The sequence below is a fragment of the Panthera uncia genome (assembly GCF_023721935.1).
Source record: "Panthera uncia isolate 11264 chromosome B2 unlocalized genomic scaffold, Puncia_PCG_1.0 HiC_scaffold_25, whole genome shotgun sequence".
NCBI classification, from domain to species: domain Eukaryota; kingdom Metazoa; phylum Chordata; class Mammalia; order Carnivora; family Felidae; genus Panthera; species Panthera uncia.
Window position 1 is genome coordinate 19,023,731 of NW_026057581.1, and position 27,343 is coordinate 19,051,073.

The 27,343-nt window shown below is 37.8% G+C and overlaps 1 protein-coding gene and 1 pseudogene across 13 annotated transcripts in view; both read left to right on the plus strand.

Annotated features, from left to right (window-relative positions):
- Positions 1-26,050, plus strand: part of SLC35B3 (solute carrier family 35 member B3) — a 39,907-nt gene extending 13,857 nt beyond the window's left edge. For 9 of the 13 annotated variants that reach the window (XM_049655078.1, XM_049655077.1, XM_049655081.1 and 6 more), the window contains 5 exons: positions 4,440-4,537; positions 6,513-6,605; positions 7,014-7,125; positions 10,311-10,380; positions 11,677-12,304. In XM_049655078.1, coding sequence (XP_049511035.1) covers positions 4,440-4,537; positions 6,513-6,605; positions 7,014-7,125; positions 10,311-10,380; positions 11,677-11,827 — 524 coding nt within the window. In that variant the 3' untranslated portion in view covers positions 11,828-12,304. Of the gene's footprint in view, positions 1-4,439; positions 4,538-6,512; positions 6,606-7,013; positions 7,126-10,310; positions 10,381-11,676; positions 12,305-17,008; positions 17,049-25,787 lie in introns of those variants that run through there. The other 4 variants (XM_049655075.1, XM_049655076.1, XM_049655079.1 and 1 more) reach the window with 4 other exon arrangements.
- LOC125939588 (protein arginine N-methyltransferase 1-like) lies at positions 615-2,399 on the plus strand (annotated as a pseudogene).
- Positions 26,051-27,343: the final 1,293 nt, after the last annotated feature.

The following is a 27,343-nucleotide window of genomic DNA, read 5'->3' on the forward strand; positions in this document are numbered from 1 at the left end:
GGGTTTAGAGTAAGAACTTTTATAATTTCATGAGAATTTTAAACGATAGTGTGACATCTATGATTTTCGTATCTGACATAAAGCTTTCGGACTTTCTGTATAAGATGTAGTAAAAATATTACAACCCTGCAAATGTAACAGTTCTTTTTAGTGCTCTGGTATCTTGACATGACAAAAGGCTGTGCGGCCAGTCAAAACCTTCTGTGATCCAGTACATGATAGATGAGTTTCTTATGGGCTGAATCGGAAGTATACACATTAGTTATAGGAGAATCACAGTAGTAACTTTTTATTCTTTTTTTAAAAAAATTTAAATTGCACATTTACTTGTCATTATTTTAGCTAAAGAGGAAAAGTTATGCTATATGTTAACATAGAACTGTGCACTCTAAATATGCCTATAACCTTACAGTGCTTGAAGTTTCCACCATGAACAGTTTCCTCCTTGTGTGTCCCGTGGAATTTTGCAAATAAAACTTAGATTTTTCAAAGGCAAAATAGGTATTCTGTATATTTAGAACTAAATAAGAATAAAAAATGTGTTATAATATTTTTATTCTAACGACCTTGAAGAGAAATTATTATATACACAGTATTGTCATTCTAATACTGTTGAGTTTTATTCATAAGCTTAGTATCATCCCATCTCCTAGCCTGACAAAAGTAGTATTTAAAATACTTACGTGTTCAGGGCAGGTCTCGGTGGCCAGAGGAGGAGTAGGTGCAGGTAAAGGTGGCAGCAGCCAAGGCCACGGACTGCATCATGGAGGTCACCTGGGGCCAGGCAGAAAGCAGCAGGAAGCCCAGTGCTGGCATGCGAAGATCACTACTTTGATTCCAGTGCTCACTTTGGCATTTCGAAAGAGATGCTGAAAGATGAGGCACTCACCCTCATGTACCAAAACTCCATGTTTCATAGCCGACACCTGTTTGTGGACAACATGGTACTGGACGTGGGCTCCGGCCAAGGGATCCTCTGTATGTTTGCTGCCAAGGCTGGAGCCCGCAAGGTCATTGGTCATTGGGATCCAGTGCTCCAGTATCTCTGATTATGTGGTGCAGATTGTCAAAACCAACAGTTTAGACCGCGTGGTGACCATCACCAAGGGGAAGGTGGAGAAAGTAGAGGTTCCAGTGAAGAAGGTAGACATCATCATCAGTGAGTAGATGGACTGCCGCCCCTTCTACAAGTCGATGCTCAATATGGTGTTCCAGACAAGTGGCTGACACCTAGTGGCCTCATCTTCCCAGACTGAGCCATGCTGTATGTGACAACCATTGAAGACCGGCTGTACTAAGACTATGAAGATCCACTGGTGGGAGAACATATATGGCTTTGACATATCTTGTGTCAAAGACATGGCCATCAGAGAGCCCCTGGTGGATGTGGTGGACCCCAAGCAGCTGGTCACCAATGCCCGCCTCATGAAGGAGGTGGACATCTACACTGTCAAGGTGGAAGACCTAACCTTCACCTCCCCCTTCTGCCTGCAAGTGAAGCACGCCCTGGTGGCCTACTTCAACATCAAGGTTACTTGCTGCCCCAAGAGGACAGGCTTTTCCACCAGCCCTGAGTCCCTGCACATGCACTGGGAGCAGACAGTGTTCTACATGGAGGACCACCTGACAGTGAAAACAGGCGGAGAGATCTTTGGCATCATTGACATTCAGCCCAGTGCCAATAATAATCGAGATCTGGACTTCACCATTGACCTGGACTTCAAGGGCCAGCTGTGTGAGCTGTCCTGCTCTACTGACTACCAGATATGCTGAAGTAGCACCTGGCTTCTCCCACAGGCCCAGGGGCAACAGTGTTCTTAGGCAGTTCTTCTCTTCCCTCCCTCAGAAGGGCTTTTTTTAGGGCCCGGGCTGAGGGGCGGGGCACATCATGGCTATGTTTTTCATAATTTATGCTTTTATATGGTTGCATTTATTGCCAGTAGATCCTCAATGGGGGGGAGGAGAGTAAAAATAAAATAAAATACTTACATGTTCATAGGAACTCTGAAGAAAGGGGAAAAATTTATTCATGAGAAAAAGGTACTACATAATGAAGAAAATGATTTACATCAGCTTTGCTATTCCTAAGAATCAAAATTTTTCTTCATGGCTGTTAGTCAGCCTTCTTTATTTACTAACCTGGTTAACCAGGCTAAGTTAATGGATTTAAATGTAACCAGCACAGCCTCTTGGAGTAACCCTTCAACAACCAAAAGATTCTGATGGAACCTCTTACAACATCTGTTTCAACTTTGCTCAGAGTACAGGTGATCATTACTTCACTGAGTTTTCCTCTGAGAAAGAAGCTTATAGTTACAGATGTGTCTGACATGGTGTAGATTTTTCAAGAACGCTTCGTGTCAGCAACTCTCAAAGGAAAATTATGTATGGAAACTGAGGTAATTGACTCTTTTACTTATTGAAAAAGCAGTTTTAGAGAAGGCACAATTTGCAGTCAGAATCACAGCTTCAAATTCTGTTCAGATCACCTAAAATTATAACCCTGGCTAAAGTGCCAGACCCCTTTGTACTCTCCCCTTAAAACAGAGATCATGATGATAGCTTGCCTCACACAGAGGTGGTGGGAGGGTTGACTGGGGTGATGGAACAGTGGGTATGAATGAAAGCGCATGCGCATGCTGAGGGTGAAAGTGACAATAAAGATGGGCTGAAGTGGTGTCAGTGGTGTCTGTGGTCCCGCAACCTCTCAAGGTGACATGACCGCTGACCTTTTCCAACTCCCATGGAAATATTTTGTAAGAAAATTAGAACATGGTCATACTTCATTATTAAGAATAACTGATGAGCACTTATCATGGTCTCTGATCTGTAATAATATATTATCTAAAGGAGATTAGATTAACTGTTTAGTTATTTAAGATAGACATAAATAAAACTTTGAATGTGTAAAGTGAATATATCAGAATTTACTTATGCAGATAAATGTCTGCCTTTAAATATTCCCCTTAGAATGTAGTTCAAGCATTTTCATGCTGTGTTGCCTTTGTTCAGAGCATTTTTAGAATGTCTTTGAATAGCCTGCCGGGAGCGAGGATGTTGTATTCAAGTCTTCAACAATAGCCCATCTTTGTTTCAAGGACAGGTTTCATATTTGAAATAAGTAAAAGAGCATTCAGGATCAAGTTTGGTGAATAAAAATGTATGATTAGGTAATAAATACCACAAAGTTAGATGATGAAAAGGCAAACTGAAGAATAAGTATGAAAACTTGAAAATTCTCAAGTGCACACACATGCACATATATTTTTCTGCTCCGTGTAATTGCTTCTGCATTGTTTAAAAAAATGAAAAGGGGGAAACTCCCGTAGGTCCCAGCAGACTCACAGACGTGACCAAGGCTGCTTTTTGTTCTTTCTGTAAAGCACATGGCTGGTGACCGGTGTCCTAAACACTTCAGGTAACCAACCGCCTGCTTCTTAGGTAGATGTGCCTATTCGCATTGGTGTGTTGATTTCCAGATTTGTACATGCCAGTTGTACTGTTACAACTAGGTAATAATATTGCTTGCATTGTGCAGAAATGAAAGACACCTGGGTGGCTCAATCGTTGAGCGTCCGATTTCAGCCTAGGTCATGATCTCACAGTTCACGAGTTCGAGCCCCACATCAGGCTCACTGCTGTTGATGCAAAGCCCATTTCAGATCCTCTGTCCCCCTCTCTCTGTCCCTCCCCAACTTGTGCTCTCTCAAAAGTAAATATATTTTTTTAAATTGTTTAAAAATGAGTTTGAAGAGAGAATTGTTTCTGTTAATTGAAACAATATGGTTGACTAGTCAACAGAATCAGTGTTGAATTAGGTGTGGAGGAAACAACTGTAAAAATAGCGGGATATCATAAAAGCGTGAAGGGATTCTACCCCCTGTGTCTGAAGTTCCTGTGTTTTCCTGTATGCTTTTTAACGAAAACAACTGGGAAATCATTAACGGTGTGTGTTATGAGTATGGTTTTCGTTAGGACACATATTCAAAGAAAAGACCTTGGCAACTATGTGTATGTTTATGTGTTTTAAATGTTTTAATAATGTAGGTAATTTCTTTTATGATTTCCATCCTCATCTGATTTTTTCAATTAACTAACTACCAGTCCCGATAGAGCTCCTAAGAATTTCTTCTGTATGTGTTTAATAGAGTATTCCTTTCAAACATTTAACCTAAACAGAACTATTATTTTATATAATAATGAAACACAGCAAGGTGACAACTTTAATGTAGTTTATTAGTGTCCATTACCTTTTTTTTTGACGTTATCATCTATGCGCCCAATTATAGCTGGTTGTGGATGAAAATAATCCATTTTTACTGAGCAAATGTGATTTAAGATCTGCTTTGGTTTTTCAGCCAAGTTAAATCTCTGGTAAACCTTGAGTGTCATTCACATGTTTAAATAAGGAGGTTGTATTTTTTTGCACTTTCTTGAAGGTGTGATCCTTATTTCCCTGGCACTGTGTGCGGACGCCGTCATTGGGAACGTTCAAGAGAAAGCCATGAAATTGCACAATGCTTCCAACTCAGAAATGGTAAGTGCTCTGGTGTTTTTTCTCCACGACGGACAGGCTCAGAAATGGTGACGTGCTTCATTTTGCGAACCACTTCTGGTGTTGAAGACTGGCACGGCATTTTCCAACTGGTTTGTCATCATTATTTTCACAAAAGTAATCCATGCAAACATTACAGGAAATGAAAAAGTAAAAATACCATTACCACTATGGAGCTTATTGTATAATATTTGATGAATATTTTCCCTATTTCTAGAGTTTTTTACATATTAAAAAAATCCTTTGTTACATCACTTTTCTCCTCTCTTTGTATTTGGTATTATCTTCCATTTAGAAGCTTGTGATTTTTATATGGTTGATCTTTTCCTTCATGGTTCTGGAAACATATTATCATTGAAAAGGGCTTTCCCATCTCTTAAGATTTAAGAATTTTACCTAGGTTGCCTATCCATTTTATGATTTCCTTTTTAATTAAAGCTTCGATCTAGCCAAAAATTTAAAAGATTTTTCTTCCATATGGCTATCCACTTGCCCCAGTTTCATTTATTGAAAGATCCACTTTTCAGCCTAAGTGCCTTCTTTATCATATCATAGTCTAATGTAGGATTCAGAATTATATTCTTTTGATTTCTTTCTGCACCCAAACCATGTGATGACAGCAGCTTTGTCATACATTTACCATCTGCTAGGACTAGCCAGCAATGTTCCTTTTGTTTTTCAGAATATTACTACCATGGTTATTCTTGGGTGTTCATATCCCCAAATAAACTAGAAATCGCATTGCTATTGTGATTGGTATAGCACTGAATTATAACTTAATTTAGGGAGAATGACATCTATACACTTGATTCTTTCAGTCCAAGAATAAGGTATGACTTTCCTTTTATTCAAGTGTTTTTTTTTCCAATGTCCCTTAGATTTTAAGTTGTTTTTTTTTTTTTTTTCATATAAATCCGTATTTCTTATTGAAGTTATTGTTAGGGGTTTCATCTTTTTGCTGTTGTTACTGCTAATAATGTTCTTTCTTTCCCTATACCTTCTACCTGGTTGGTATTTATATATAGGAAAGTTACCATATGTATGTTTACATTAATTTTATAACCAACCTCTTGCTAGACAGAATGTACTACATTAAGAGTATATAGGAATGGTCTTTCCTGTTACTTTGTCAGCAGAGTGAGCATCTTAAAGGAGTCTTTAATCTCGGTCAGAAGTTTTCTTGATGATCGTCACCACTCTTCCTGGGTAAGGTCAAGATCAGAGAATTAAGGAAGTGTAAATAGTTAGAAATACTATGGTTAAGAGCTTAGGCTCTGGGCTAAGATCACCTCAGTTTATATCCCAACTTGGCGAGCTCTCTTATTTGGGGAAAATGACTTACTGTCTCTAAGTTTTAATTTCCTCATCTGCAGGTTGAGGCGTAAGTGGAATTATTCATAGAGAGCGTGGTTGACACGGTACCTGCAGCATCACAGGTCTGTAAATTTGATGACGATGCTGCTGCTGACTGTTCTGAGAGTATACTAAACTGGGATAGAAAGATTGGTAGGAAAACTGGGAAATGAAGCAATAGATATGCCAGATACTGCTTATTTTCCTTATATTTTAATTTCTTTGCAAATTTAACGTTTGGGTGTTTTCATGTTTAATAAGTAGCTTTAAAGTTATTTTGTTTTATTTATATGTGTTTTTAGAACCCCAACAATAAAATGTGGTTTGAGTTCAGTAATTAAGCCAGGCAAAAAAATGAATATTATGTGACCGTATGTATGAAAGGATCAGTACTGCTGTGTTACCTTATATGTAAAAAAAGCTGTAAACTTCAAAACAGGATCCGTCATCGTCTCCAGAAAGTTAGGCCGTATTGAAATAATGATGTTACTTAAAAAATGGTTTGTTCTTCACATTTAATTAATTAAGTCATATATTAAAAATCCTTCATTTTCTGCCTTTGGTTTGATAGCATTTTTTTCCACTATATTTTTATCTACTATAGGTTTTGTATTCGTATTCCATCGGTTTTGTGTACATTTTACTGGGATTGACATGCACTAGCGGATTAGGCCCTGCAGTAACATTTTGTTCAAAGGTAAACACTAATCATATTTTTAAAAATAAACATCTCCCATTAAATAGTTTCCTCTGTATTTCTTGTTCAAAAAGATTATTTTTATGTAATTTGATAACTCCTTTAATATAATGTATGCAGATCAGAAATTATTTCAGAAATGAAATGATTTATATTTAAATTTATTTTATCCTTGCTCTACCCTATAAGTTAATTTTTAAGCGATGCATAATGTGTAAAAGTTGGGATTTTTAATTTCATCATTGTTTTTCCATTAAATCAGAACTAAATAAGAATCTTTGCTTGACTGCATTGTTGAATGGCTTATTACTACTCAGGAGGTTGATTAAAATCTGTAGTTTTATTTCATTTGTAATACCTCAGGGTTTGTTTTGCATTTTCCTAACAGGCTTTTTTTATATGTTGCAGAATCCAATTCAGACCTACGGTTATGCTTTCCTTTTTTCCCTCACTGGGTATTTTGGAATCTCCTTTGTTCTGGCTTTGATTAAAATTTTCGGTGCACTTCTTGCTGTAACAGGTATGAATGATATACTTGCTTAGATTATGAAATAAACATTTAAATTTTCTCTGACTCTCATTTTCAAAAGATATGGGCAGCGTCTACTCTGCGTTAAAAAGAAAATTGTTGCATTTCATCAATTTATTTTTTGGCTTATGGTATTTCTTTAAAATTCTAAAGAAAATGTTTCCTCATAATAATTTATTTGAAGGTTTAATTTTAAAATCAAATATGTATATGTATCTAAATAGTAACTTTTAAATGCATTAAAATGATTTTTTATTAAAAAGTGTGATGGACTATGGGGCGCCTGGGTGGCTCAGTCAGTTAAGTGTCCAACTTCAGCTCAGGTCATGATCTTGCAGTTTGTGATTTCAAGCCCCACATCAGGCTCTGAGCTGTCAGCACAGAGCCTGGAGCCTGCTTCAGATTCTATGTCTCCCTCTCTCTCTGCCTCTCTCTCTCTCTCTCTCTCTCTCTCTCTCTCTCTTTCAAAAATAAAGTAAACATTAAAAAAAATTTTTTTTAAAGTGTGATAGGCCAAATACCTTCATATAAAAATGCTGCTTTTATATACACTTTTAATTTATAACAAAAATTCTAGTTTTGATGCACAGAAAATATGGCAGCTATATTTCAAACAAAACTTTGGACCTTCATTCGTACCCTTTCTGGGGCATTAGCCAGATTAGCTTCTCTTGTCACTAATAATTATTATGCACCTGCTTTGTGCAGGAACTCTGCTTGCACTTTAGAGGAATGGAAGTTATATTTGTTACGCTTTGGAGGAGTCAGGAAAATAGATGAGAGGCTACAGGTGAGGCCCAATGAAAAAGATAGATGACTCCATGTGCTAACCTCGTACCATTTGCCAAGTGAATGGTCCAGATGACAAATGCACTCAGCATCTCCCATATGGAGAGAGCGCTGAAAGGAGCCCAGGTTTGGATGCAGTGTGGCTGGTTTGGGATGTCAGAGAAGGTAGAGCGTCGTCCCAGCTCAGATGCTTAATGGCATGTGGCCTGGAGAGTAATTCTTTCCTCTTCTCTGGCCTTCATTTCTCTCTTGGAAAGAGACTGGGTTGGACTCGAACATTTCTATCAGAGATTTGTAAGGTTTGCATCATAATGCATACACACATTAGCCATTTATAGCTGAGTTTAACATTTCATACTTTTAAGGGAATACTTAGTTTAATACTACAGAATAAATAAAGCAAATGGATTTAAATCCTAAACTTTCTCTTTATTTGCTCACATATGACTCCCCTGCTAAAGTTTGTATTGCTAATGGTAAACAGAGGGCATAATTATAGGTGAGGCCATATGTATAATCTGTCAAGTTATCTCATACTACCAAGAAAGATTAACAAATTCATCTACTTAGCTCGGGTTCCAGTTTCGCTTAAAGATGATAACTCTTCAAAAGGGAATTGATACCAATTGATACGTATTATCTAAACCCTGTAGTTGGTATAAAAAAATATGAGATGCAGTCCTTTTCTTAAAGGTGCAGACAGGTTTATTTCTCTTCCGTGTAAAAGAAATGCGCTGGCAATAATAATAGCCAGCATGTATATAACCTTCATTATGTACCCAGAGCCATTTCACATACATTATTCATTTTCATCTCGCAATAATCCTGTAATAAAGTAGGCACTGTTATTGTTCCATTTTACAAGGGGTAAACAGAGGCACAGAGAGGTTAAGTGGCTTGCCCAGTGGTCAACCAGCTGGTAAGCTGCAGCATCAGTATTCCAACGGAGGCAGTCTGGCTCCTGACCTATGCTCTTAACCCATATGTGATCCTGCCTCCTGAACTGCTGTGGTGGCTCCACGTTCATCAGGAAGCCAGACTCCTGTCTTCTCTGCCGGCTTGTCCTCATCCTCATTTCAGGCAGTGGGGTGGAGAGAAGATGAAGGGCACACCTTTGTCTTCAGAAAATCTTCCTAGAAATCACACACCCCTAGAAACAGCACTTCTCACTTTTCACCGGCCAAAACCTAATCACATGACCACACCTGACTGTAGGAAAGGAAGGTATGCCCAGGTAAAAATAGAGCATAAAAAATAACACAGAAGGAAAAATAGATCTGGGGAGTCAGGCTCTGACACATTTCCAAAACTTTCTTCATTTGGAGTTCATTTATTCATGCATTGGACATTGAGTGCCCGGGACTGTAGTCTGGGGATACAAGGATGAGTAAGACAAGGAACTAAGTAAGACACACAGTCCAGAGAGAGGATAGCAAGTAATAATGCAGGCGGGGAACAGGGCTACCATGGAGATATTTGCCGAGTCCTACCTCTACCTGGCTGGGACAGGGAGGAGGGCTTCATGCCTAACAGCAGGCTTAAGATAATACTTGAAAGACCGGTAAAGGTTAATACAGCCATGTCAAGATTATTCATGGTCTTACCCAGACATGACCAGTAGTATTAGGATATTAGCTTACTTTATCCTTTAGCTTACTACTTTCATTTGTTTATTTATTTTTAATATAATTTATTGTCAAAGTGGCTAACATAACAGTGTGTTCAGTGTGCTCTTGGTTTGGGGGGTAGATTCCCATGGTTCACCGCTTACATACAACGCCCAGTGGTCATCCCAACAAGTGCCCTGCTCAATGCCCATCACCCATCTTCCCCTCTATCCCACCCCCCATCAAACCTCAGTGTGTTCTCTGCATTTAAGAGTCTTTTATGGTTTGCCTCCCTCCCTCTCTGTAACTATTTTTTTCTCCTTCCCTTTCCCCATGGTCTTCTGTTAAGCTTCTCAAGTTCCACGTATGAGTGAAAGCAGATAGCACTCCTAGGAATTTAGCTTACTACTTTTAAAGAATAATACCTGTTCTACCTAATCATACCTTCCTCGTGAAAGCCTTTCTTTCCTGCCAGACTAAGCATCTCTAAGGGATTGACATGCCTCCCTAGTGTCGTGGCCTTTATCAAGTACTCATTACAGTTGTACTTTAACATTTAACTGTATGATTTAATGTCTCTACCCTTTACCAGACTGTTAACTCCATAACCCCAGCAGCAGCTTTCTGTTTGTTTTTTGGTTTCTGTTGTTTTCTTAGCGTGTCATGTAGATCTCGGCACATAGCAGGCTTAGTTAATATTTGTTGAAATGATTTCCAAAATATTCTAAAAGATAGATATTAGTGGGCACATTCTAAAGCAACCTTTTTTTCTCCCTACAGTGACAACCGGAAGAAAAGCAATGACTATCGTACTTTCATTTATGTTCTTCTCCAAACCATTCACATTTCAGTAAGTAGTTTGTAATTCAACAAACTGCAAGGTACTTGCAGGTACCTGGTTTCACATTTCATATTTCCTTAATTTCTTTATAAAGAATCAGTTTTATCTGGAGCCATACTTTATTGACGTCTCTTCTGCTACTTCAGAAATGCATGTAATTATTTTGAAGAAATCATGTTGTACACTTGAACTGCCTAACTGGAGTTCCAGTGCTAGCATGACCCTGTTTCCAGTATAAGTGAACGTGAGTGATGTCTTGAGATGAAGGGATTCTGCCTTGCCCTAGTACAAGAGTATAAATTATATGTGTGTAATACATAAATTATATACGTTATATATATACGTGGTTTTTAAAGTTACTAAGTTTAGGGGCGCCTGGGTGGCTTAGTCAGTTAAGTGCCCAACTTTGGTTCAGGTCATGGTCTCATGGTTCATGGGTTCGAGCCCTGCCTCGGGCTCTGTGCTGACAGCTCAAAACCTGGAGCCTGCTTCGGATTCTGTGTCTCCCTCTCTCTCTGCCCCTCCCCTGCTCACGCTGTCCCTCTCTGTCTCTCAAAAATAAACATTAAAACAAAAAAATAAATAAAGTTGTTTATTGTTCCCCTTTCCCACAAAAGATTTGAGGTAGAGATCTATTCTGTAAGTTTATTTAGTTTATGGCTTCTTATAAAGCATTTACTGTTTCTTTACTGTCTGGTATACATTTAAAATTAGTATCCTTTCAATTTATGCTGCTTAGTAATTGAGAAGATTCAAACCTAGAAATTATCAATGTATAAGTTTAAAGTTAACCACAGATAAATTTCAGTTGGTGTATTTGTTTTCTGTATTTAGTTTCTCTTTGTGCATGTGCTAGGTATACATTATAGCAACCCATGTAATTCCCCTACTTTCTCAGGATGTGCCCCTTTTTACCTCTGTATGTCCCACCCAACTGGGATAACTGGGTAGATTGTTGAATTCCCAAGATGGCCACTGGCAGATTTACACATTCAGTGCTTAGACTCTTAAGACTATGGGTTAGGACATGGACTTGAATTTGCTATTATCCTCAAAATTCAAATGAACTATATTTAATATTTTGTAAAATATCTTCTCTGTACCTATACTTAACATAAATAATATGGAATTCTATCTAATCTGGTCTAAAAATACTATTTTGTTTTTATTTTAGTGTCATGGTGGCCCTCCAATAACAAAATGTTTATTTTATTGCAGAATTATTGTTAACTCATCACCAAGTTCTGTGGTTAACAGTAAATCTTTACCGTGATATTAATATTTTTTCCTTCCTTCTTTCCTTAGGTATGTCTGGTCTGGTTTGTTAGTTGTCCTTGGTATATTTCTCAATGTTTACAGCAAAAATATGGATAAACTAAGACTACCAGCACTATATGATCTGATAAACAAAATAGTGGAAATGAGAAAGTCAAGGACGTTGGCACAAACCGTATAGTGAGTGATTCATCCTGTTTAAAACAGAACTCTAAGGGAGTAATCATCAAGTAATTAACTTTCCAAAGGGATTATTATAAAAACCAAAGGATCTGAAGGCATGCTACCCATTTGTGATGGGTCACCTACGAAGTCAGCCTTTTCTTCAGGATACTTGTTTAACCGTTTGACTTCTGAAGCAATCAAGAGAGCCACATCTGGCACGCCTTAGAATCAAATGTCAGTGTGAAGGACTGACATTTCTTAGCAACCTGTTGAGAATTTCACTGGAAATGGACCATGTTGCAAAACTAATTGGATATCATTATGACATATCAAAGAAATTGATATAATAATATCAATTAATAGATTGTTTTGTTTTCATTCCATTTTGGTGGTGTTATTTAAATGATTCTCTGTTATAAGAGTGAACTGATGATTTAAAGTCTAGAAAGAATAACTTCATTATAAATAAAAATTATTCTGTGATTTTTTTAAATGTGTTATTAGAATTTTGTTATGAAGAGGGAAGTGAAGGTTGGAGTAAGTCTTTACAGAAACTTTAAAACTTAGGCTTTTCTCCGATAATTTAGTAGGAGTATTTGTTAGAGGAAACGTGCTTTAAGTTTCCTGTGAAATATAGACAGCATAATAAAAGGAGTCATCCTGCAACCTGTAAGTATGTGTCGCAGAAAAAATTGCTACTATTCATCAAAGAAGTGCTAAAAGATTTAATGATTTGGATTTTTTAATTGAAGGGAAAATAATGCATGCCTTAAATTATAATAAAATAATAAAATCATAGTTTTTCTCATAAAAGTGAAATTTAATTTGGCAGCTTAAAGATTAAATAGGGTAAACGTGAGAAACACAAGTAGATTTTACCAAATTTGTACAGTATCTTGTTTGCACAGTTTTGAGTATAAACTCGTAAAGATTTTGGCTCTTATTTTGTAGCAGTTGAGTTTTGGAATTGCTTCCACTGTATTAAAAAAATCCAGTTAATCTTCATTTTCAGCATAAGTAATGCTAGTTAAAACAGCTTAGTTTCTGTGTTATTGGTAATATCACTTATATTTTGTGAGTATAATATACTTGGAATATTAATCTTGTTCTGAAAATTCCATTGTATTCTGATGGTAATTTTAACCTGTTATGTGCATATGTGGGTATAACAGAGCCCGTGATAATTTAAGGGTCTAGCCATAAGGAATTCTGACTGAAAATCAGTTACATGTTAAAATACTGTGAGGGTATTTTTCCCCAAATGGTAATCATTTTTTAAGTTTTCGTATTTTAAAATGAAAGGAATGTTAATTTATATTTCATTATGCCTTCTTAAACTCTTAAGATGGTAAGGAAATTTGTGCCATTAAAAAAAATCAGTTTTCCCGAGTTCGTGATAAAAGATTATAATTTTAACTTTTCAAGGCATCCTTTTATGTACACGCTTTTCTAATTTTTTTTGTCTTTGCCTGTTAAGAATTCCTCACCCCACCCCCCAATTTTAAACAGTTGAGCACTGTTTAAAAATTGGTTTGCCAGCCTAACCCTTTTACTCCCATTTCCTTTTTTTACCTGCTATCAGATGGAAGCAAACTTCATCTCACTTATTTGTGTCCCTGGAGTACCCTTAGTGAATAGTTTGAAATACAGAATACTTTTCTATGGTGAAGGAAATCAATATTTGAATGTATACTTTGTGTCAGGTTTTCTAAAAGCATTCGTAAATATTATGTGATCCCAACAACCCACGTATAAGTAATATAATTAATAAAGGAATTAAAAATAATAATTACTAAAATCACTAAAATTTAAGTGCTTATTAGGTGCCAGGCACTGTTTTAAGTGAAATACTCAACAGTTTATTTAATCCTGACAACAGCTCTATGAGGGCAAGTATTATCCTCATTTTACAGATGAGGAAGCTGTGACCAGAGAGATTTGGTGACATTTCTCACCTAGAAAGAACCAAAGCTAGAAAGAACCAGAGCTATCTGTCAAGCAGCCAAGTCCCACAGTAAGGCTCTTAGCCATGTTGCCTCTCTAAGTAGATGTGATGGTTTATGTTCATGTTTTGCAAATACAGAGGTTGAGGACCAGGGTAAGTACTCACTAGCTCACAGTTAATTGGATTTCAAGCCCCTTTCCATCATACCCCAAAGCATATTTTCTGTACCCCACTATGAGCATTTAGGTAATAAGTAACGTAATGATGAAATTTTTTTTTTTTTTATTTATTTTTGAAGGAGAGCATGAGCACGAGCAGGGGAGGGGCAGAGAGAGAGGGAGAGAGAGATTCTCAAGCACACTCAGCACGGGGCCTGATGCAGGGCTCAAACTCACAAGCCATGAGATCATGACCTGAGCTGAGATCAAGAGTTGGACGCTTAACCGACTGAGCCACCCAGGCGCCCCAATGATAGAATATTTTTTAGTAAAGAATTTGTGAGACATACTTTAATGAATAGGCAAAGATGATTTGATTGGACCGTTAGTTTGGTGCAGATAGATGTATTTGTTTTAAGCAGTATGTAAATATAGATTGTTTCCTCAGCTGTATTCAAATTAGGTGCCTATCACATAGTTAGCACTCAGTAAATACCTGTGTTATCCAAGACTAGTCCTCAAAGAATACCATGAGGCCAAAAACTATATTGGATAATATATGTTCTGAATTCTTCCAGCAGTGTCCCTCTTTTTAGCATAATAGTCAGTGCAGCAACAAAATAATAGCAGAAGAATCTGGCCAACTCATGTGGATCACTCTATTTGATCTTACGTACAGATAAGCCAGCCTAGCCAGAATCCTTAGTAAGGCCAACTTATATGATGAAGTTGGCTGGCCTTTCCTTGGTTCCTGGTAGGGAGTTTCCAATCTTTGGGATTTCCCAAGTGATGGGCATGTCTTTGATATTCATGGTAGGTCCCTAAATAGTTCCAGAGTAGGGACTGACCATGTTAGAATGACTAACCATGTAACTGTCTATGGAGTTGGGGTTTTGAGCCACATCATACCAGCCCGACCTCCAAGGATGGCAGAGGATTTGGGACTTCAGTTCAGGTGTATAGCCAATGATTCAGTCAATCATGGCCATGCGGTGAGGCTCAATAAACACTATACCTGAAAGCTTGGGAGAGTTTCTCAGATTGGAGATGCACGTGGATGTACCAGGAGGGTGACAGGAGGATGTGCCAGAGGACTTGGAAGCTTAGTGTCTGTCACCCTCCCAGACCTTGCCCCAAGGATTTCTTCTTTGGTCTGGTCCTGATTTGTAACTTTGTAACAAAACAAACACAGGAAGTATAGCACTTCCTTGAGTTCTGCGAGTTGTTCTGGCACATTCTCGAACCTGAGGGGATAGTGGGAACTGCCGAGTTTGTACCCAGTGGGTAACAAGTGCGAGTGGCCTTAGGATCCTAGGGCTTGCAGCTGGTGTCTGAACTGAGGGAAGTCTTGTGGAGACTGCTTGTGAAATGACCTAATCTGGGTTGTTACAATTCCATTGTGGGCTTTATTGCTGAACAAATGCTTGTAAATAACTATTAGCATTCTCTGCACTATTCTCAAAGCCTCTTGAGTTTTCTCAAGTGATTTTCATCTTCAGCCCACTTTACATCCTAGATTCCTCCTTGATCAAAGAGCATAGAGTTCTAGTAAAATTTGACCAATATTTGGGCCAACAAATAATAGGGCTTAACATAATGAAAATATTTTTGCATTCCAATATCACGTTTGTCCTTTAAGCTACAGTTTTCCAATTACCAAGTTATGCCCAGAATGCTCAAAACCTTTGTATGCTTTCTTCCTAATTAAGCACATGACCTTTTTTTTCCCATTGTGTGTTTGAGCAAAAACATTTTCTCCTGTTTTTACTTACTCTGCTTTTTACGTGTCCCTATTGAATGTCCTCGTTCTTGCCCATGGGGCCAACCGTCTTAACCTTTTTAACAGATTGTGTAGCATCACTGACTTGACTACTCTTATTTTTACTTTAACATACTTTCCTCTTCCATTCTCACTGGCTAGATATGAGCCAGGCATTATACTAGATGCTGAGGATGAGGAAAATAATCAAATAAACCCTAACTCTTAAGGAGCACCTATTCTATAGAGAAGATTTGCTGTGATCGCTACGTAAAAATACATAAACTTCCTGTCACAGAGTAGCTTATTAGCCTTAAGTTTTCAAAGAACGCCCCAAGGTGGTAGTGCTTCTAAAAGTTATATGTGCACGTAAGTCACCAGAGGATCTTCTTTTAAAAGATTTTAATTTAATAGGGTTGTTTTGGGGCTGAGACTTTGCTCTAACAAGATGCTGATGCTTTGGTCTTTGGACCACACTTGAGTATCAAAGCCTTAGAATACCAGATCTGTGTCCTGCTCTTGGCGTCCAGACATCTTAAGCTATTTGAATAGCTTCCACCTCATTCCCTTCCATTTGCTTTTCAAACTTCCCATTCTGTGGGACCTACCTCACACTATGTAACATCTCTAGGTCTCTTTGTTCAAACTGAACAAAAATCTTACCATGTTGCAGAGTTGCTAGCGTAAGTAAAAAGAGTTCTTTAATCAGTGTAGGTGTATGAAAGATTTAATATTCATTACTTTCTCCATAAATGTGGCTTTTTTTTTTAAATCTTCACGAAACTAAGATAAACCCATAATTTCCTACCAGTCATGGTCTGTTGTTTTAATTTCATGGCATGTAGTTAGAATCCCTTTTACGCTATTTTGTAGTGACATTATGAAGAAAATGTTCACTTCAGTGATTTACTCCGGCTTCAGAATGAACTGTATTATAAGGGGTTCAGGAAGTAGGACTTAACACTTAAGGGATTCTTCTGAGACTTTAATCACAAAAATGTGTTTTATTAAATATCTTAATCCTATGATACCCCCAAATGTCTAAAACATTTCCATTTTCATCAGTTTCACACAATTGATACGATTTAAATAGGTGAAATAGGTAAAGTGTGGATAATTATCACAATAGATAATGATAGAAATGAGACTTTGGAGTCTGATTATTAGAGATTTCCTTACAGTACTCACCTTCCATGTTTTCTCCTAATGCCAGTCACAATGAAAGGACTAAAAAGCATATTTCTGACTCGACAGAAAATGAACATGTGGGAATTCATTTTTTTATATGTTATGAAAAATTGTCCGTTAATATATATCCTATTTTTAATTGTGTAGGATTTGTACGTGTGTGTATACCCAGAGATGACTCATAAAGGTGGGTGATTATCTTTTCTCTAGTTTCTAACTACATATTAATTGACATAATGTTAATCTGCAATATATGTGCTAATCTCAGGACTGTTTTGGTATTTGGGTACCTCTCATGAAAAGAAAAGTTGATTGAAATGTCTGCCCTTACGAAGGTTTGATCTAATAGGATGGGGTGGGGCTGGGGGTAATTTCCTGTAAAATACCTACAAACACATCCACAGCCAGTTCAAGCCTGTCTTTAAACCACTAGGGAATATTGGAGGATCTAGGAGAGGCTCGCACCAGAGGAGTGCGGTGCCCCTGGGGACACAGGTTGGCTCATGGAGCTAGTGCACAGTTAACGGGACTACTTCAAATGTGCCTACATTAGCTGACAGTCAAACACTGAATAAAGAAGCTCCTTATTTTTTTTTTTAAGGTTTATTTATTTTTGAGAGAGAGAGAGCCCGCGCGCACCAAGTGGGGGAAGGGTGAAGAGAGAAGGGCAAAAAGATCTTCAGAAGATCTGAAGCAGGCTCTGCACAGACAGCAGAGAACCTAATGTAGGGCTCGAACTCACGAGCTGTGAGATCAGGACCTGAGCCGAAGTCAGGCACTTAACCAACTGAGCCAGCCAGGTGCCTGGAGGAACTCATTCTTTAAGATCCCAGCTACTCGGATTCTCAAACTTAATCTTACTAAACATATATTTAATTATTCATTCAATTCTTGGCAGTCAGCCATTCTCATAAAACTGAGCCATGGGTAGTTTTGTTTTTGTTTTTGTTTTTGTTTTTTCCCTTAATTCTCAGGGCTTATCTATTTACAAAATTTCTAAGAAGACCTGATAGTTTTTTGTTTTTGTTTTGTTTTTATTTTTGTTTTTGTTTTTGTTTTCTTTTCTTTCCCTCAAGGACTCCTAAGAGATGCCAATTCTACTTTTGCCTCACATATCCCTGAGCTGTTCTTTCATGGTTTCCAACTCTTTATTCTTTCTTGCTGCTTCTAGGAGAGTTTCTCAGTCTGATCTTTCTGCTTGTTCTTCATCCATTCAACCTACTATTTATCCCATTCAGTGTAGTGTCATTTTTTTATATCCCAGTTATTACATATTCATACCTAATATGTCCACTTGGATTCTTCTAATGATTTCTTGGTTCTGCTTTATGTTAACAATATTTTCCCTTATTATAGTTATCATGGTTATTTTAATTTCCTGGATTCTCCATCCTAATCATTCTGTTTCTGATGATAGATGTTTTTTAAGTTGGTGGTCTTTTACTAATTATACACCTTTGTGTAGGCATTGGCCGTTCAGCCCAGCCTTCTCGCTGCCTGCTATAACACATTCCCCCACATACCTGGCTCCCACACACACCAGGCCCCTCCCACACTATGCTCTCTGGCACCGTGCTCCTCCTCCATACACCGTCCCCTAGGCACATTGCACTCCTTTCTCCACGCTGCAAGGCTTAAGACTGTCTTGGCCTCCCCAGGACATCTCACTTTTCTGTTTTTCTAGAATCCATATGTCTGTCTCCCTATCTGCCTTTCTCTCTCTTCAATAATTTCTCTGGGGTGGTTTTAGAAGAAGCCAGCAGCCTGTGCTAGTTCACCATTTGATAGGAGCTGAAATTAATTAAAAAGGAAGCTCTCTCAATTCTGTCTCTCAGTGATTCACACTAATGATTCTCTGATTTGCCGTTCCAACCCCTATAAGTAATAGTTTGCTGGCTGCTATTTTGATTCAGTGTATTTTACAAATACTGGTTCATTTAAATTGGTAAAAATTCAAATTTAAGCAGTAAGATTTATAATATTCAACCATTTGAAAGATTTCACATCTTTTGAAAGGAAAATTAAGTAATGGAAACATAAAATAGAATTCAGTCATTACAATAAACTTAAATTTTATATTATAGTTAATTAGATGAGATTTTTTTAAATTAATTTATTTGGGGGGCAGGGTGGCAGAGAGAGAGGGAGAAAGAGTATCCCAAGCAGGCTCTGCACTGTCAGTGCAGAGCCCAACACGGGGCTCAAACTCACCAACTGCAAGATTATGACTTGAGCCAAAATCAAGAGTCAGAAGCTTAACTGACTGAGCCACCCAGGTGCCTGAAGATTATTTTAATACATCTGCATAATTACTTGAGATTGAAAAACTTCACTACACTTAAAGCTTTAATTTTGAGATGATACTTATTCATATACCTTATAAAATTCTCCAATTGTGCTGTTGTCTAATGCACAGCGAAGTAATCATCACTTGTACAAAATTCTGGGAACAGAAAAGGCAAAAATGATTTCTGTTGTGCAGACATGGAAACGGGCCTTGGCAAGACAAATGTGGCTAAAGTTCACATGTAGTAAAGAGGCAAAATGAAACCACACCCAGTGTCTTTCACTCTGTATCCTAATACCTTTCTGATAACCCACGATTCCTGAACCTCCACTCTTTCTAGCCACCACAACACCACATTCAGATTGGCATCCTCTCCATTGTTCCTGTGGTCTGTCAAAGGACTTAATGCTGCCTTCTTTCTCTGTCCCACTTACACTGAGCAAGACTTTTTCCAAGGAAGGGATTTTATGGACAATTCTGCTTGTATATTACCTATTAACACATCTCAGGAGACTGGCCACTTCAGCCAGGTTTTAAGAGAGATACCCAGACAGTGGTGAAAGAAAGGATTTTTCTGCCTTGTGTCCCTGAGCAGGTAAATCCACATATGCATCAGTGAGATTTTACAGGTAGGCACTTAGGGTAGGCTACCAGCAGGTAATGGAACCCAACCGGAGGAGAAGTTTTAGGGACAAGTGGAGGTGGGGAATAGAATTAAAGGATGAGTCAAGGGAGCCTGGGTGGCTCAGTCGGTTGAGCATCCAACTCTTAATTTCAGCCCAGGTCATGATCTTGTGATCATGAGATTCTCTCTCTTTTTCCCCCACCCTCAAAAAAAAAAGAAAAGAAAAGAGAAAGAAAGAAAGAAAGAAAGAGAAAAAGGGAGAAAGAAAGAAGAAAGAAAAGAAAGAAGAAAGAGGAAAGGAAGGAAGAAAAAGAAAAGAGAGAGGAAAGGAGAGAGAGGAAGGAAGGAAGGAAGGAAGGAAGAAAAGACTAGTCAGAATGTGAGTTTCAGCAGAAATGCTGAGCACAGAGCTAAAGTGTGGTCAAGGTTGAGAAGACATCACTGGAACAGAACACATGGCGGAAGCTTAATCACAAGGGAAAAAATAGGAAGTGTAGGTGCCAGGGTCAGAGGAAAATGAAATGGGATCTGGCTTGCTAAGCTGTGAACTCCAAGGTCTATTTGCCTCCCCCAGTAAGAGATCCAGAAGGGACTAAACGTAAAGATTAAAGGTCATCCACCATGGGAATTTCAAAAATATGGCCTGTAAGAGCAAGATCAGAAGTTATGCTTAATGATTTTGTGTGACTCTTCTAGGTTAGGTCAAGACAATGTTACCACCATAAGAAAGGGGGAGAATCTAGAATTAGGGCTCAATACTCCTGAATTAGTGTCAGTAATGTGATGAGAGTTAACATAAATTGCTTGATTTTACTGTATTTTATTTGCTGCTTTGAAAAAGGGATGATTAAAAACACGTTCACCACAGAAGTGAGATTTCTTTCTTACAATAGTTTTGTTAATAAGTGGTATATAATTTGAAATTATAATATTCAAAATTCAAATTACATGATCTGAGCTTTTCTAAGCATACAGCTTCAATAGTATTATGATTTGGCGATTATCTTCCAAATAGACATGAATATTCAAATGAGGTGGCTATAATGTCAGAAGGCTTCATTATAACTGCATGAACACAGACTTTTCCTGGAGAGCAGAGATGGTCATATTCTATTCATGTTCTATTTTAAAGTGACATTGACTCAAATTAATAGTGCCATCTGAACTAACTGACTTTTCTGAAAGGTTAATAAATAACAATCCATAGACCCACATGGCCCCTCCACTGAGAAGTATGAATTATCAGCAATTGTGATAAGCGATGAGAAAATAGTAAGCGTTTCTTTTTTGTTTTTTGATGAGATCCATTGACCCAAATGTCACATTGCTTCATCCACTCAACAAATGTGTACTGAGCAATTTGAAAGGCTCTCAGAATATATATTAGGATATATATAAATGCCATAGCTCCTTCACTCAATTATCCTACAGGAGAGAGGCAGGCATAGAGTTATGGTATAATCATTTCTATAATGTGATAATAATTTCTATGATGTGAATACATATAAGTGTTCAGAAAGACTTTCGAAGAGGAAGTATTTAAGAGAATCCATATAAGAAATTATGAGGACATAAATAAGTACTTGGAAATTGGTGCTGGAGAGAATGGAACCAATATGAGAGATATGTAGGAGGTGATTAATACAGGGGGTGGAAGGAACAGAAGAATTCCAGGGTAACTTTTGAGGTTCCCTCTACAAAATAACTGACCAGTCAGTATAAAGGTCATGAGAAACAAAGATTTAGAAATTACCACAGGCTGAAGGAAACCCAGGAGACAGGATACCATCATGGTATCCTGGATTGGATGCCTGAACAGAAAAAAATACAACAGTGGACAAACTGATGAAATCTGAATAAACTCTGTAGTTTAGTCAATTGTATCATACTAGTGTTAATTTCTGAGTTTGATAAGTGTTTTGTTTGATAAATATGTTAATACTGGAAGAAGCTGGATGAAGTGCATATGGGAGCTCTCTATAACTCTTCATTAAATCTGAAATTAATTCAAAATAAAACTTTAAAAATAGAAGGTTGTTACTCATCAAAAGATACCACTAAGAAAATAAAAATATAAACTGTGGAGTGGGACAGTGAATTGACCACACACATAACCAAAAAAGAACTTGTACATAGGATATGAAGAGAGTCCCTTTAATGAACAAGAAAAAGGATAACCACACAAAAGCTGGGAAGAGACTTCAGGCATTTTACAAAAGAACATAGCCAAATGGCCATCAACATATGAAAAGGTGTTCAACCTCAGGGAAATATAAATTTAACCTCGATTGGAAATCTACAAATTTACCAGGAAGGATAAAATTAAAGAAGACAACTACTGCATATAGACAACCATGTGGAGAAAGAGGGCTTCTCATGCACTGCTGGTAGAAATATAAATTTATGCAACCATTTCAGAAAGCAACTTGTCATTATATCTACAAAATTTGAATGTATGCTTCCCCAGTGACCCAGAAATTCTACTCAAATGCACATACAACAGAAATGTAAGCACATGTGTATCCAAAGACACAAGAATATTCTGAGCAACATCATTTGTAAAAGCAGAAACTGAAAGCCACTCAGATACAGCAGCCACCTACAATAGAATGGGAAACAAGACAAAAACAAAAACAAAACATGGTATATACATATAAATGTAATGAAAATGGACGATAAGAATAAATTTCATATTAATGTTGGATCAAAAAACATAGTACAAAAGAAGAGAAATGTCTGATTCCATTTATACAAAGTTCCAAAAAAAAGACAAAGCAAAACTGGAATGTTTAAGGATGCATGTTTTGGTGGTAAAATTATCTAGGAAAGCAAAGAAGTGATATGGACTTTGTGGGGCACCTGGGTGGCTCAGTCGGTTGAGTGTCTGACTTGACTCTTGATTTGGGCTCAGGTCATGATCCCAAGGTTGTAGGATCAAGACCTGTGTCCACTCTGAGCATGGAACCTGCTTGAGATTCTCTCTCTCTCTTTCTGCCCCTCTCTCCCATCCCATACTCTCTTTCATAATAATAGAAAAGAAAAGAAAAGAAAAAAGAAAATACTACTACATTTTGGGGGTACAGAAGGCAGGAGGAATGGCAGGAGGAGGTTCATAAGGTGCTTGGCAATTTTTTATTGTCCTCTGTGGTAATTTCACTACTGTGCCATTTCAGATAAAGCATCGAGCTGTATATTTTTTGGTACAGTTTTCTGTACGAGTATTACATTGCACAATTAAACAGTTCTCTAAAAGAGGAAAGGTGGGGGGGGGAACAGAGAATATATTCTTTAGAATATAAGATGACTCAACAGTTCTCTAAAAAATGGGAAACTTAGGGGTGCCTGGGTGGCTCAGTTAAGCAACTGACTTTGGCTCAGGTCATGATCTCACGGTTCGTGGGTTTGAGCCCCACGTTGGGCTCTGTGCTGACAGCTCAGAGCCTGGAGCCTGCTTCAGATTCTGTGTCTCCCTCTCTCTTCTCCTCCTCCAATTGTGCTCTGTCTCTCTCTCTCTCTCTCTCTGTCTCTCTCTCTCTCCCTCTCTCTCTCTAAAAAAAAAAAAAATTTAAAAAAAAAAAAAAATTTTAAATGGGGAATCTTAGACCAACCATGATTATTTCTATGTCTTAAGTCTCATTTTCCTCTTTCAGTGAAAAGATCTATCCCTTCATTTTGGACTGAATCAGACATTTTTAATAAAACATAAAATTTTCTTTTCACAGTGCCTTCTCCTTCCTTATCAGAGTATCTTTAGCAAGCTAAAGGTCCTCCTGGAAAGAGTTGTTGTTCCTTAACGACAGCAGCTGATTAAATGGATGTATGCCTACCTTTAAATATGTGTTTATTTTTTAAACCTCCCTTCAAAGTCAGTATATTTGACTGGAAGGGATATATTCAGTCATTAAGATACTTTTTCATCACATATCGCATTAAGTGTTTTCCATTTAGAAGATAGATCTAAAACACTAGTCTTATCATTCTTCTGTTTGCAATTTAAGTATAAAATCCTGCCAGTGTTGCATTCATTAGAATAAAACAGTCTTGGAAATTAAGCACTAATTTCCCCCTCAAATGGCCATTTCTGGGTTTTTTTTCTTTCTAATTACCACTGTAATGAAGTGGCCAGTATTGTGGTAGGAAGTGATTTCAAAGGCAGCAATTTCTTATTATGAATCATATACTTTATTTCTTCCCTAATGTGAGTCAACCCCAGTTATAGAAAATGCACATGCAAACTCCCATCTCTGCTGAGACTAAAATCGTTTTGGAATAGCAAATCATACTTTCAGCTCAAAGAGTTAGGCTTTCAAACATTCCACTAAAGCAAAGAGGAAGAAGAAAGCCATTATATTTTCGCTCTGGGATCATTTCTGATCACTCTAATCTATTGCACTCAGAAGCAGATTTTCAATATCTTAAAACAGTGCTATGCTAATAACACATCTGGTAAGGCTAACTTGTATCAAAATAAATATGAGAAAACGCACCAAAAAAAGAGTGTTAAGTATGCACTCCATTCTTTGGTATTAGCACTATCAAATTTAAATGAGAGTGGCATCTAGAAATAGGTTAAGTGTGTCTATTTGAAAATAAACAGTGCTAAGCTTTGGACTCTCACAACTGAGATTTTTCTGATGGAAAAATATAGAATAATACTGACCATGACTGGACACCTGGTTGGCTCAGTTGGTTAACTGTCCAATGTTTGATTTTGACTCAGGTCACGATCCCTGGTTCATGAGATTGAGCCCCGTGTCAGGCTCTGCACCAAGCGTGCAGCCTGGTTGGGATTCTCTCTCTCCCTCTCTCTCTCTCTGCCCCTCCCCCCATCCTGCTTGCTCACTCTTTCTCTCCAAATAAATAAATAAGCATTAAAAAAAATATTATGATGGTAATTGCCTAGATTGTGCACCAGATTATTTTATCATTGCCACATGTTAGAAATTGATAAACTCTTACTGAACTGTCATACATAGCTGCTTGCAATATGGTAATGGATAAGAGAAATCAGTGTCCCTCATGGGCATTTCTGGGTCTATCTGGACCCTTATTTCTTCCCAAGGGTCTTTCTTCTTCCTATAGCTTGAATACATTGATCAACAATGTATTCACTATAGGTTCATGGGAGTAGAAAATGCAACCTGGTCGGTCCTTGAAAACCCTCTACTGCTCACTAAAAAACATTCAACCTGTATTTACTATTTGTGCAAAATAATTTACATTTCACGAAGCTATTCTTTCTTTGTTTTAAGAAAACAGAGGTCTTGGGGTGCCTGGGTGGCTCATTTGGTTGAGCGTCTGACTTCGGCTCAGGTCATGATCTCGCAGTCCATGAGTTCAAGCCCCTCATCAGGCTCTGTGCTGACAGCTCGGAGCCTGGAGCCTGCTTCGGATACTGTGTCTCCCTCTCTCTTTGTCCCTCCCCCACTCATGCTCTGTCTCTGTCTCTCTCTCTCTCTCTGTCAACAATAAACATAAAAAGAAAAAGAAAAAGAAAAAGAAAGAAAGACAAAGAAAGAAAGAAAACAGAGGTCTGCCTAAAAAGAAAAGGCAATTTGAGCAATCCATGGCTCAAAAGATAATATTGGAGGACAACTACAGTGGCAGTAAAAAGATAAGTGGTTGAGGAGGAGGAGAGGGAAGGGAAGGATGAAGAGAGGAAGCACAAAGGAAGCTATTCTGTGTGAAACTGTCATGTTGAGTACATGTCATTACACATCTGTCAGAACCCATAGAACTGGACGTCACAGAGTGACACTTAATGCAAATTAAATGGACTCTAGTTCATAGGAGTATATCAATATTGGAACATTAATTGTAACAAATGTACCTCGCTGTGGAAGGTTGTTAATAATAGGGAAACTATGTGTGGGGAGTTGGGGGTGAGAATGGGGGCATGGGAGGAGGAGTGGGGTGTGTATATGGAATACTTTTTACTACCCACTCATTTATTCTGTAAATCTAAAACTATACTGAAAAATAAAGCTATTATTTAATTTTTTAACATACGAAAGAAGACGGGAATGAAGAAGCAACCAAGGTAGACAAAAAATGGCCGAATCTCTTCCTGGAGATCTGGGAGTAAATCCACAGCTCCCCAAGCTTGCTTCAAGGTGGTGTGAGTTACACATACAATTAAAAGACTTGAAAATATGAATAGATTTAAAAGAATAACAACTGTTTTGAAGTTTTGTAATGCCTGTATTCACCTGGACCATATCAGAAAAATAAAGAGAATGTCATTACATATTCATTAAGGTATTTTTTTCATTAAGGTATTTTAATAAAGTTTAGACATTCTAATTAAAAAAAAATTTGCTTGCTCACTGTGAAAAATTGGTGGTGGGGGAGAACATAAAATAAACAATTTTAAATGTTAAAAAAAAAATATATATATATACATATATATATATATACATATAAACATATATATATATGTGTGTATATATATATATATATATATATATATATATAAACACTTGCTCAACAGATCCATAATGACAAGGACAGTGAAGGCAAAGAAAGACCTAACAGCCCAGTACTAAGAGGTTGGGCGGAGAAGCAGTGTAAGCGAATAATTGGTTAAACAGCAAAGGGTGCTCAGATAGCTGCACGTAGTTCACTGCAGCTGAAACTCCGATTTCAATTAGGGTTAAGCTGCAGAGGGAGATGGGGAAGGCTTGAAGTTGGGTGTTGCCCTTTGGGAGTGGGAAGCCATTGTGGGCCTCACAGCAGGAAGCAACATGACTTAGTGTGCCTGGTGGGGGGTGGGACAACCACATACGAGGTGATGTATCAGAATAATGCAGATTAGACCTCATGAAGGGATATACAGAGGAGGGGATGACTTTGAGAGATATAAAGCAGGCAGCACAGTAAGACAGTGGCAGCTTGGGTGGGAGGAGCCAAACACTTGAGACGGCTCCCATGTGCCATCTGTGACATGGGGAGTCTAGCAGGAACAGGGGAGGTTCAGAGCACAGCGTTGGGAAAGCACTGGATTTCTTGCGGGGCATGGTGAGATTTAGTTTTCTGTGGGTCATCTGGGCCTCCTTGTCCAAAAGGAAAGAAATGGGATTTATGCCAGTCAAATGGTCTGTGCCAAAGATGAAGTCATCAGTCTACAGATGGTAGTGGAAACTGAATGCGTGAGATCACCTAGGAGATGTTACATACAGTGAGAGGGAAAGTTGCCCAAGGACAGAACTCTGAGAAGCACCCACATCTCATGGAACAGCAGAGGGAGATGATCCCACCCAGGGCTCTGCAAAGAACTGGAAAGGAAGGGAGAACCAGTAAGCAAGAGGAAAAAAAAAAAAAAAAATGTTACTCTCTGGTGAAGAATGTTACCAAGTATTTTCCTTCAAGATGTTTTCTCATTGCTAGAATATTTTGAAAAGTCACAAAAGAAAATAAAATTTTGTTCCATGTCTTCTAACTCTGAAATATTAAAAATATAGCTCCGTTGGGATGCACACAGACTGTTATATGTAAGTGATGAATCACTAAGTTCTACTCCTGAAATCATTATGACACTATATGTTAACTAACTTGGATGTCAAAAAGGTTT